Source organism: Gymnoscopelus microlampas (genome assembly GCF_963454915.1).
Source record: "Gymnoscopelus microlampas genome assembly, chromosome: 7".
Taxonomy (NCBI): domain Eukaryota; kingdom Metazoa; phylum Chordata; class Actinopteri; order Myctophiformes; family Myctophidae; genus Gymnoscopelus; species Gymnoscopelus microlampas.
Window position 1 is genome coordinate 52,751,303 of NC_139944.1, and position 12,937 is coordinate 52,764,239.

Genomic DNA, 12,937 nt, shown 5'->3' on the forward strand with positions numbered 1-12,937 from the left:
CACTGGTGTAAAAAAGTGCTGTCACCTCTCGCGATACAACTTGAAATGATTGTAATGATGCTGTTGTTCAGACTAGCAGCGACAAAGCCACAGGCTGACAAGTCATTTCCAATGGAAGCCGCCGGCGGCAACAGGTAATAATTGAGTCAATAGAGTCGTATAGGTATCGTGTGCAATATGTCAACAATAAAATGGCATATAAATAGACCTAAAGACCTGAAAGACCTGGCACACTGCACTTGTATTGGCCCAAGAGATAAATATAATGTGCATTCTATCAGCAGTAGTACGTGAATTACAAACTGACATCTGACACTTGTCACTGGGTGACAGACAGCTGTCACGGTGAAGTGTCAATCAATCACATTTGGTTTATGTTACGCCATTTCCACTCACTTTCTCACACGCAAGAAAAAACATTCTTGACGTTTGGCCTATTCCCTGCGCTGTAGTATTTAACCCTAACCTCTCCAATGTACCGGGACACTAACAAACATAACCATAACCATGTTCTTTCTTTCTTTCTTTTTCCTTTATTTATTCAGGGAAACCCATTGAGAGCAAGCTCTCTTTTTCAAGGACGCCCTGATAACAAACATTTGAATCACATTACAATGGCACAACTAATTTAACAATAAATCAAAAAAGAAAAGCAGAAGCATAAAACAACATTAAAATAATCGCAAAAGGCGACATGGATAACAACACAGAGATTTAAAAATCAAAAAATGCAAGTAAACAGTGTTACATGAAACAGGTACAGTCACTATGTAGTGTGTCCTCAAGAAGCACCCTGAATGTCTCTATTGAGACCAATCGCACCGGTTTCAGAGAGTCCTGAAGTTTGTTCCATTTGTGTGGAGCATAAATACATGAATGCAGTTTTTCCTTGTTCACTGCTCTTACGTGGACTGGTATATCTAATGTGTGTTTGTGAACGTGTTGAGTGACCAGTAACCTTTGGATCGAAAAGCGAGGATAGGTATAAAGGAAGTTTACCACACAAGGCCTTATTGCGACCGTAGGTCGCATTTACTATAGAAACCTGCTCCAGGTGTCCGTCCGTCCCTCCGTCACACACGTCCCGTCACACTTTTGCCCTGCTCATATCTCCGCACCCGTTGCCCCGATCCATGCCAGATTTTGCACACACACTCCTTACCTGCCAAACTACACCCTCCAAGGACCCCCAGCTGCCTCGGGGACCCCCAAGTGTAAAAAATGAGCACATGTGGCCAAATTACCAAATGACCACCCCAACGGGGCTGCTCACGGGGCATTCCCGGGGACCACCCACTCCTGGTGCTCCAGAACGGATGCAAAAGTGGTGGCGCCCCCAGTGGAGGACCCCCTGCCACTGCAGCTCACATAAAATGCCGTAACTCGGGCTAGGAGCGTCCGGGAGAGCCGCGGCCGGTACCTATTCGTCCGCCAAGGCAACGCGGACACCCCACCCCTAATTTCTCACATGGCCCTCTTCTAGCGCCACCTTCAGGCCGCTTTTCACAACACATTTTTGCCCACTACTCCTACAGTTTTGCCCCTAAAAACACGCAAATTGCTACACACTACACAGTATGTGTACACTCATGCCGCCACATTTCTTAGACCACCAAACAAAACTATACATTGCCCACACAACTAGGAACCAATCGCCGTTACAGCCCTCTTCTGTATACATGTGACCTACGGTCGCTTATCTCCCGATTAGGGAGTCTTACTGGTAAAAATAAGGCCTTGTGTAAAAAAAAAACATGTCAACGAGCGTTTGAGCAACACTTCCATGGCGACTTGGTGAGAACGTAACTGGCCACGCTTGTAGCTTTGTTGCTTTGTTGCCGGTAGACTGAACTCGGCATATGGAAGCACTTGAAGAATACGACTTCTTAAGGAGTCCGTTATTTATTGTGTTAAAATAGGTCCAGTGTTTGTTCTGTCTCTCCAACTCTATACATTTTAAGGTCGGGATACCGATTTCATCCAATCAGAAGAGAGAACTCATACATGATAAACAAGTGAAATTGGAAGTGGTTAAACAAATAAATGGAAGCATACAAAATAAATTGGAACTGGAACACACGGATCAATGGTCTTTGTGGGGTTCTCTCTCCTGATTTGGATGAAATGTGTTGTCCACCTAAAAATATCTATTAAATTAAATCTATTTAGTAAAGAGCTGGAGAGACGCCGGGGAGAGAGCTGTCCCACTGTCCTCGACTTAGTGGAAAAGACAGAAATATAAGGGTTCCCACGGTCATGATATTCCTGGAAATATTTTTATGGTTTGGAATTAATCAAATATTTCGTAAAAAAGTTTTGTCTAACATTGCGCGAAATATGTGACACGGTAGAACGTAGTCCTGCGCTGCACGAGCTGCGTGAGAGCGGCCTGATGTAGTATACAGGACAGTCACGTGACAACAATAATAGATCTACAAGCTAACAGCACGTTGTGTAACACTGTGATACGTTGTTAGCTTGTAGATCTGTTATTTTTGTCACCCGACACCTTCGCTCGAGTCAGTCTTGGTGCATCGATGGCACACTGGAGTAAGAGCCTCCGTTATCGCACCGTATGATCGCTATAGGCCTGGAAACGGAGGGAAAATCCATAGTTCAAAAAAATTGTGGGAACCCTGAAATATGCGTAAGAATACTAAGAACTGTTGCTTAAAAATAGTTCCTTTTCACCCCCTTTTTTTCCCCCCTTCAGCTCTAAGTCTGTGGTGGCGGGCTCATCGTCCTGCAGTACTGTCCAGGACTGGTCAGGCTCACTGTCTGGTCGGGCAGGCCAGCACACAGACGGCCAGCTAGCAGCCCAGGCCCGAACATGTGTTTGTCTACGACGTGTGTTTTACGCTCAATTACATTTGAAGCCAGAGACGCTGGAAGTAGTTTTAGAGCTATAAGTATAAGCTGTATAAGGTGGGGGGGTCGGGGAGCGAAAATGTTTTTGTTTATTTTTTTTGTGTTTCCCACACAACAGCATAACAATGAGCTGCAGACAGTGCACAAGCACGCTGCATAGTTACTAGTTATTTACACACACACACACACACACACATACACACATACATACTACAAAGACAGTGTTCAACATGTTTTTCAACATCTATTTTATTCCCCAAAGTTGAATACATTATTGTTTTAATATATATATATATATATGTGTATATATACTTAAACATATATATATTATTTTTTTTACAAAAAAAAAATCTCCCAATTTTTTTTTCTCTCCTCCCCACCACCAGGGGGTGTTGCAGCACCCTCAGCACCCCACTTCCAGCGTCCCTGTTTGAAGCAGTGTTGGTGTGTGTTGTGTTGCACAGCCCACGATGTGTTTCACTTCATGGAATGTCTCTCTCTCTCTTTCTGTGTGTGTGCGTGTGCATGCGTGTATGTGTGTGTGTATGTGTGTGTGCGTGTGTGTTACCAGTGAGCACGCAGACGCGAGTAGAGGCCACTCCCGTAGAGAGATGATGACGACGGTGGCCGAGATGAAGAAGAGGGTCCCGTCAGACAAACGCAGCAGCCGCAGCAAAGCGGCCAGGACGGTGGACGCTCTCCAGTACGCCCTCAACTGTGTCAAACAAGTGCAAGGTGACCAGACAAGACTAGTCCTTTTATCACAGAAATTCAAGTATCTTGTACTTGTTTTTACCAACATACGTTTTTTTGTAGAATCCCCCAGAAGCAAATCATTGAGTAAAAAATGTTCGCTTTAAAAAATATATATGTTCCAAGATTTGCACACATCTTCACGATTTTTCCAAAATAGCAGATCTACGAGCTTGTATATCTGCTATTTTTGAATAGCCAAAGAAAACATAAAAATGCTCTTGTAGGTGGCAAAACGCCCTTCAACTGTGTCAAACAAGTGCAAGGTGACCAGAAAAGACTAGTTCCTTTTATCACAGAAATTCAAGTATCTTGTACTTGTTTTTACCATCTTGCAGTCGCAGCGGAAGGCAGTCTATAATTCAGTCGCTGTGCTTAGTCTAGGGCTGTCACCATTACAAATTCAAATTGACCATTAATTGTCACTCAAATAATTGCGATTAACGATTTAATTGTGTGTTTGGCCTTTTAGGCTTCGTAATCAAAAATTACACATGGGGCAGATATGACAAATAACTGAAATATACAAAGAAATTATTGACATATTTAAAAATATATATTCATGTAGAAATAGCAGATACGCGTTGTAAGCTTGTAGATCTGCTATTTCTGCTTTTTTTAATATTTGAAAATGTGTGAAAATCTTTCTAGATGGAAACGATTATGACGATTATGCAAAAATAATTGCGATTACCTCAAATAATTGCGATTAGACGATTATGTAATAATTGTGACAGGCCTAGCTTAGTCGTCACTTTTTTATTACTTTTTGTACTTTTTCCTCATTGGCTGTCCTTTTAAGCCAATTGGGAGTCTGCAATGCCTCCCATATTCTGAATGGCGGTGTTGCGTCATCATTGTGAGAATATTTATAATAACCCATTTTCGGCGGGAACCCCTATTGGGGTTCTTGTTGCTACAGTGGCAGCGGTGGCCTAGTGGTTAGAGGGGCGGCCTTGATACCGGAAGGTCCGTAGTTCGATTCCCCAATTCATCACATCGATCATGAATCACCGCTGAATAGCCCTTGAGCAAGGCTTCCATGCAGGGTCCGGCTGGAAACAAGCTTCGTGCTTAGTCCGACACCCTGGGTAAACAACAAACTTTGCTTTACTTTGCTTTACAGTATGTGCAGTACAAACATACGTTTGTTGTATAAATATTTGACGTTTTTTCAGAAGCACTGTAGAATGAGAGGAGAAGACAGACAGACATAACGTCAGGATTTAGAAGGCGTTTTAGAATGGGTTAATTATTGTAAGCCAAGACATCCAGGCTCCTGGTGAAGATTCATTACCATAAAACATTTCTGTCTAAAATAAATAATTGAAAACCTGCAAAAAAGGTTATATATTAAATTCAAATATTCTTTGACACAGATTCATGATTCACTGGGAGCCTGGATGAATGGGCTTTCTGTCTCTGCAACTAGTCTAAATATGTGTTGTTGTGGTTGTTGTGTTTCAGCCAACAGTGAATACTACAAGCTGCTGATGAGCAAGGGCCAGGAAGAGAGGCGAGACACCTCCGTCTGCACCCTGGTGGAACTGGAGAGGGTGACCTCGGAACACACCCTTAAAAACACGGTAACACGCTGTACTGGCACACAAACAAACAAACACAATAGGGCACCAGAGGAGGTCATTGAAATTGGAGTCGATGTCATTATATCTAACCCATTAAGACTTTGAACGCATCTGTGTCACTTTTTTTATTTGAACTAAAAAGCATTATTTTACACTTTGGGCTATTCAAAAATAGCTGATCTACAAGCTCATAGCGCGGCACCAAGTGCCGCGCTATGAGCTTGTAGATCAGCTATTTTTGAAAAATCGTGTAAATGTGTGCAAATCTTTGAATATATATATTTTTAAAGCGAACATTTTCTACTCAAATCTTTGCTTCTGGGGGGTCCCTGGAGCAACATATTTTGAGATGGGGGTCCGCAGCCAAATACATATCATTTTGGGGGTCCTTGACATGAAAAGGTTTGAGAACCACTAGTAACATAAGTTATTTAAAAAAAACTCTTAGGATTTAGAAGACATTTTGTAGAATCAGAACCTCAGGCCTTAATGGGGATAAACCTCAGTGATGATAACCCACATCGTCTCTGTCAGGTGTAAACCTCATATGTCCAAGACTGTTAAAGGAGAGATCTAGTCATTTTAGGTGTTTGCTTTGATGTGTCGCTAATCACTCACCAACATACAGTACCAGGGGCAGTTGACTTTTTTCATAGAAGCCCCTGTTGTCACTGTGGAGACCCCTTCCACTGGCATAATGGAGTAATGTGTATAAACAACAATTTTAGCAGCTCCGAAGTTCGTTTTTTTCCCACTAATCCTCATTATGCAGTGTCCTGACACTCAAACATGCACTGAATGTCCCTTATGAGCTGCCGTTTGGAAGCAAGTCCTCGGTGTTGCCGGATTCTGTGAGAGAAACAAGCAACCAGCTCCATGTCGTTCTGCATGAACACATAATGCATAATGAGGATTAGTGGAAAAAAATGTTTGGAGCTGCTAAAATAGGCGATTTTCGTTTATACACATTACACATTACTTAGGTATGTTGACAAAATGTCAGCCAATCAGGAGAGAGTACCCATTTATCGTATAGTGTTCCTATTTTGTCTGCTAATTTCTTTGTGTCATCACTTCCAATTTCACTTAATCTGTATCCTGACTGAGTTCTCTATCCTAATTGGATAAAATTGGTATCCCAACATGAAAATGCATTTTCTGTTTAATAAAGAGCTGGAGAAACGTGGAGACACCTGTTACTGAACAAACACTCTATAGCAATGAGTACCATCAGAATATAGAGCTATTTAACACTTATTTTAACCAAAGAAAATCACTTACCCTACCCTTTAGCTGTAATAACCTTAATCTCTGTTCCCTGTGTGTGTAGGATTCGTTCGTGGTGGCGTTCTCCCTGGCGAGCGGCCGCGTGTTGTACGCGTCGGAGCAGGCTCCCAGCATCCTCTGCTGCAAGAGGAAGTTCCTGGAGTCGGCCAAGTTCGTGGAGCTGCTGTTCCACCAAGACGTCAACGTCTTCTACTCACACACCGCACAGCCGCACCTGCCACCGTGGAGCAGCTCGCCCACAGGTGGGCTTCTGTTTTTTTTCGGGGGGCTTGTTATTTTGCCCCAGCGTTTGTCTGAGTTTGAAGTAGAGCATACCTTTTTTTTCCCTGAGGTCCAGGGACTCTCAGGGTTAATTGAGGGGGTACCAAATGGACCCTTACAGGCAGTGTTCATTTTGTTGACTAAGACTAAGACTAAAAGATTTTGATATTTAGTCGACTAAGACTAGATTTAGAGTAGACTAAACAATTTCAGATGACTAAAATAGGACTCAAACTAAATGTTGTGATAAGACTAAATCAGAATTTGCTGTCAAAATGAACACTGCTTACACGTCTGTTACTCTGAGAGTGTACAAATGGAACCAAATGGTTCCATTTGAATTCATTGCTATTTAGTTTTATTGAATTCATTGCTATGACCACCTCTTCTTGCCCTGTGGTTTTAAACTGTTGTAAAATGTCTTTTGTTTTTTTTTGCTGTACATGTTTCAGCTGTGCACTGCCACATGGTAAATGTTTGACCATACATGCTGGCAAACTTTACTGTGTTTCTTTGCTACTTTGTTTTTGTTTTATGAATTGTTGTGTAGTGCACAGAGACCGCTTGGGGTGATGTTGCACTATAACTAAAAAATAAACTGAAACTGAACTGAAACTATAATGTGAAAACAGTGTGCAGGATCTTGACATGAAAATGTTTGAGAACCATGGCAGTAGACCATTGGTTCTCAAAGTGGGGTCCGGGGACCCCCAGGGGTACTTGAGGGAGTTCCAGGGGGTCCCCAGCTAAATGATAGATTAGGCACCAAATGGACCCTTAATGGTCTGTAACTCTGAGAGTGTACAAATGGAACCAAATGGACCCCAACGGGTCCATTTGGTTCCATTTGTACACTCTCAGAGTTAAATTGACATAGATTTTACAAAATAAATTGCGGTCCAAGTGATAGAAATGCCATTAAATGGGGGTCTGTAGCCCTAATGCATGTCAAACTGGGGGGTCCTTGAAATTCAAATGGTTGAGAATCACTGCTAGAGCCGTAAAAAAAATCTCCTCTTATGGGGTCCCTGGCATATCTTTTGAAATGGGAGTCCACGGGCTAATAAGTGTCAATTTGGGGGTCCTTGACATGAAAATGTTTGAGAACCATGGCAGTAGACGACTAACTTGTCTCTCCCTCGCTCTGCAGCAGCTGTTCTGTTCGAGTGCGCCCAAGTCAAGTCTTTCTTCTGCAGAATCAGGTTAGTATTTGTACAGCACGCACAACATGTGTTTATTCGCAATTTCCGATATGATGGAACCCAGAAATACAAGGTCATAGTATCGAAGTATAGTATAATATAATAATTAAATGATTTTCTACAAAAGTAAGAGTTGAACATTTGAAGTGGTCAAACAACTAGCAATATGTTCAGAAGTATCTTCCATAAAATCTTACTCGTCTCGGATATTTCACATAAAAGCAAAGGTTAAAAGCCTCAATCTGGGATTTCTTCACCTGGTTGGCAGTATATAGAACAGCACTGTCAATACTATTACTGAAACATCATGATCTTACATCAATTACTATTCTGTTCATTGTTTAGGACAGAGGTCTTCAACAGGGGGTCCTCAGAGTTACTACAGGGGGTCCGCCAAATCTTTGTGTGATTTTTACATTAACCACTTCAACCAAGCATCCCTATTCTGAGGAGAACTTTAGCCAAAAATAGCAGATCTACAAACACACAACGCCTCGCGCTGCGAGGCGTTGTGCGCTTGTAGATCTGCTATTTTCGGCAAAGTGGTTTAGTATAGGGGGGAAAAAGAGCAGGCTAAGTACAGAGTGAAAGGTCAGGTTTACTAAGTATTGTTTAAGTGCATGGTTAAATGTCTGGAAATACACATTAACATGAATCCAATAACATGATAGTGCTGTGAAACAAGTCTATGAAGCTGCCTATGAAATCTATGAAAAAAAAAATATTCTATACAATATATAATGGGGGTCCCTGCTTTATCTCGCTCTCAGCCAAGGGGTCCTTGGCCTGAAAACGTTGAAGACCCCTGGTTTAGGAAACAGCACTAGTGTGTGTGGGGGGGGGGCTCCTTTCACACTGTTTCACACATTGTACATATATTAGGACTTGTTGGCCATGCAAAGATGGGAACTGGGTGGGTGGGACGTTTGTTCCTCCACACGCCCTACGCCGTCAGCTGGTGATTTCATGTGTATCAGGGGAGACACGTGCTTGTCTGAACCCTCTCCCACATAGTAGGCGTCTGGAGGACCCTCCCACGTTTCTGAACCCTCCCACATGTCTGAACCCTCCCACATGTCTGAACCCTCCCACATGTCTGAACCCTCCCACATTTCTGAACCCTCCCACATGTCTGAACCCTCCCACATATCTGAACCCTCCCACATGTCTGAACCCTCCCACATGTCTGAACCCTTCCCCCACGTGACCAACTGTAGGCGTTGGCACTGTGACATACAGTGTCACAGAGTGTGATTCAAATTGGGAATTGGTATATTGAGAAAAATGGGAGAAAAGAGGGAAATTAAGCCCTGAAGCCGATTCTACACGTCTCCTAAATAATCCCAACAGTATTTTGAAAAACCTATGTTTCTATATCAGTGGTGCTCAATATTTTTCATGTGAAGGACCCCCAGAATTACATGTATTTATCCGCGAATCCCCATCTCAAAATATGTTGTTCCAGGGACCCCCCAGTAAAAATGTTCGCTTTAAAATATATTTATTCAAAGATTTGCAAACATTTTTCAAAAATAGCCAAAGTTCCAGGTCTTAATGGGTTAAAAAGTTTTGTGCGTGTGTTTGCGAGAAAGCATGCCACTGTTTCTGATCTGACTGACATTTTGAAATTGTGTGTGTGTGTGTGTGTGTGTGTGTGTGTGTGTGTGTGTGTGTGTGTGTGTGTGTGTAGGGGTGGGAAGGACCGTGAGGGCGAGATGCGCTACAACCCCTTCCGGATCACCCCGTACCTGCTGAAAGTCCAGGGAACCGGGACGAGTGGGACGGAGGAGTCGTGTTGTCTGGCACTCGCTGAACGCATCATCTCAGGATATGAGGGTACGACAAACTACAAAACACTATACACGCAAATAAAGTTACCGTACCTCTCTCCACCCCACTATTCCATATTTAACATCATATTCAGGGATGTATCTCTTCAACCCATTAAGACCTGAAGCCGATTCTAAATGTCTCCTAAATCCCAACAGTTTTCTGAAAAAACATATGTTTCTATATCAGTGGTGCTCAAACTGTTTCATGTCAAGGACCCCCAAAATGATATGTTTTAGGCCGCGGACCCCCATCTCAAAATATTTTGTTCCAAGGACCCCCAGAAGCAAAGATTTGAGTTAAAAATGTTCGCTTAAAAAAATATATATATATTCAAAGATTTACACACATTTTCACGATTTTTCAAAAATAGCAGATCTAGATGAGCTTGTATATCTGCCCACTACCCACTACAGGAATTCTTCCAGTTATTCATGAACCCACCATGCTTCATATTAATCACAAATCCACAATCCTATCAACAGAATTATGCTAGGGTGGGATGGCCCAGGGTAGAGGACAGAGTACAGCAACTTGCAATGGGCCTGGTCTTCAACATACTCACGGGCCCACAGTGCCCATGTACCTGTCTAACTACTTCAATAACTTGAGAGCACAACACTCAGACACAACACCAGAGGGAGCTGGTGGAGGTTAAATTCATTCTACAGTTATGCCACTAAAGTGTGGAATGCCCTTCCAACAGCCATTCAAAAGTGTGTCTCCCTACCAGTGGTGTAAAGTAACTAAGTACATGAACTCAAGACTGTACTTAAGTACAATTTTGACATATTTGCTACTACTTTACTTGAGTATTTCCAATTTTCAATTCTTTTAGTTCTACTCCACTACATCTCAGAGGCAAATATTGTACTTTTACTCCACTAAAATGATTTGAAAACTTAAGTTACTAGTTACTTTGTAGATTTTGGTTATTATTAAAAAACATACATTAGCCACTTCAGCCCTGTATACATTTTGGCTTTTTGGAAATAGCAGATCTACAAGCTCACAATGCGTCGCATCGCATTGTGTTTCAAAACATCCTTTGTGTTTCAAAGGATGTTCATGATTTTTTTTACATTTGAAAACTTGTGAAACGGGACATTCTGCGGAACGAGTACTTTTACTTTTGATACTTTACATACATTTTTATACCAATACTTTTGAACTTTTACTCAAGTAAATTTCGAATTCTATAACATTTACCACCACTGCTCCCAACCCTCCAGCCACAGCCACTCGCCGCACGGCAAATTCAGAGCCGGTGTGCATGAGGTCATAGAGAGCCATGTGTTCTTTAACCCATTGAGACCTGAAGCCGATGTCTCCTAAATCTCAACAGTATTCTGAAAAACGTATGTTTCTATATCAGTGGTGCTCAATCTTTTTCATGTCAAGGACCCCCAAAATGATATGTATTTGGCCGCGGACCCCCATCAAAATATTTTGTTCCAGGGACCCCTAGAAGCAAAGATTTGAGTTAAAAACGGATTGCTTTAAAAATATGTATATTCAAAGATTTGCACACATTTTCACGATTTTTCAAAAATAGCAGATCTACAAGCTCATTAGCGCGGCACTCGGTGCCGCGCTATGAGCTTGTATATCTGCTATTTTTGAATAGCCCAAAGTGTAAAATAATGCTTTTTAGCTCAAATCTAAAAATGACACAGTTCCAGGTCTTAATGGTTAAAAAAACGATATTGTCCGTTTTTTTCCGTGCGAAAAATCGCACCCTGTCTGCAAAGGCCTCTATTGTGTCTGAAATAAAGTTTATACGATATGTTGAATCATAACGCCGACACGTTTGTGCTTCCTTCCTGCAGCCCCTCGGATCCCCATGGACAAACGCATCTTCACCACCACTCACTCTCCTGGCTCTGTGTTCCTGGAGGTGGACGACAGGTCAGAGCACACACACACACACACACACACACACACACACACACACACACACACACACACACACACACACACACACACACATACACATACACATACACATACACACGCAGAGCAGTCAAGTATGTGGAGTGTTTGTGTTAAGTGGGTAGTAGTCAGAGAGAGAGAGAGAGAGAGAGAGAGAGAGAATTTGATTGAAAGGAAATGGAACTGACTCCGAGTCGACTGCTATACCGTCCACAGGGCCGTGCCGTTGCTAGGATACCTTCCTCAGGATCTCATTGGAACATCGTTGCTGACCTGCGTTCATCCGGAGGACCGCCCCCTCATGCTCTCCGTGCACAAGAAGGGTACATATGAATATCCACGTTATGGAAGCTCACACCAAGCACTGTGATAACTATGGCCATAAATATGATAACGTTATCTACTATAATGTCTCTGTCGGGTGGAAAGAAACCTCCTACATGTATGTCCAAAAATAGCTCACAATGCCTCGCAGCGCTTGTAGATCTGCTATTTTTGGCTAAAGTTCTCTCCAGAAAAGGGATGCTAGGGTTCAAGTGGTTAAGGTAAAATAAAAAATCATATCACACAAAGATTTGGCGGACCCCCTGTAGTAACTCTGAGGACCCCCTAGGGGTCCCGGACCCCCTGTTGAAGACCCCTGTTCTAAAGCACTGCTCATTATGAGTTTAGTCGTGTTTACCATTTTTTGTCTTTGTTTTTGTTTAACTGAACCCCACTGAGCCGAATTCCAATCTGTCGTGACTCATGCCGATGGTGGCAATAATAACGTGTTGAGTGTTGAATTTTCATGATCAAATTCACACACAACCCCTCCTCACCATAGTCTCCTGGTCTCGCCCATCATGTACAGTGTTGAAGTACGCCGGCCAGTCTCCCTTTGAGCACTCGCCGGTGCGCCTGCGCTGCCAGAACGGAGACTACGTCACCCTGGACACCAGCTGGTCCAGCTTCATCAACCCCTGGAGCCGCAAGGTGGCCTTCGTCATCGGACGACACAAAGTCAGGACGTAAGTGAAAGCTAGTGTTTAACCCAGTAAGACCTGAAGCCGATTCTACAAATGTCTTCTAAATCCCAACAGTTTTCTGAAAAACGTTTGTTTCTATATCAGTGCTGCTCAAACTTTTTCATGTCAAGGACCCCCAATATTATATGTATTTGGCCTCCAAAAGGTGGGTTTTTTAGCGAGGCTTTGAACAGGGCAAGGGTGGGGGGCG

At 42.6% G+C, this 12,937-nt stretch overlaps 1 protein-coding gene across 1 annotated transcript in view; it reads left to right on the forward strand.

The window, feature by feature from the left end:
* Positions 1 to 12,937, forward strand: part of per3 (period circadian clock 3) — a 33,705-nt gene that overhangs the window by 6,431 nt on the left and 14,337 nt on the right. Inside the window, exons 3-10 of the mRNA XM_084062657.1 lie at positions 3,444 to 3,603; positions 5,089 to 5,207; positions 6,538 to 6,736; positions 7,906 to 7,957; positions 9,648 to 9,793; positions 11,617 to 11,695; positions 11,936 to 12,042; positions 12,573 to 12,729. Of these exons, the coding sequence (XP_083918783.1) occupies positions 3,444 to 3,603; positions 5,089 to 5,207; positions 6,538 to 6,736; positions 7,906 to 7,957; positions 9,648 to 9,793; positions 11,617 to 11,695; positions 11,936 to 12,042; positions 12,573 to 12,729 (1,019 nt within the window). The remainder of the gene's footprint in view (positions 1 to 3,443; positions 3,604 to 5,088; positions 5,208 to 6,537; positions 6,737 to 7,905; positions 7,958 to 9,647; positions 9,794 to 11,616; positions 11,696 to 11,935; positions 12,043 to 12,572; positions 12,730 to 12,937) is intronic.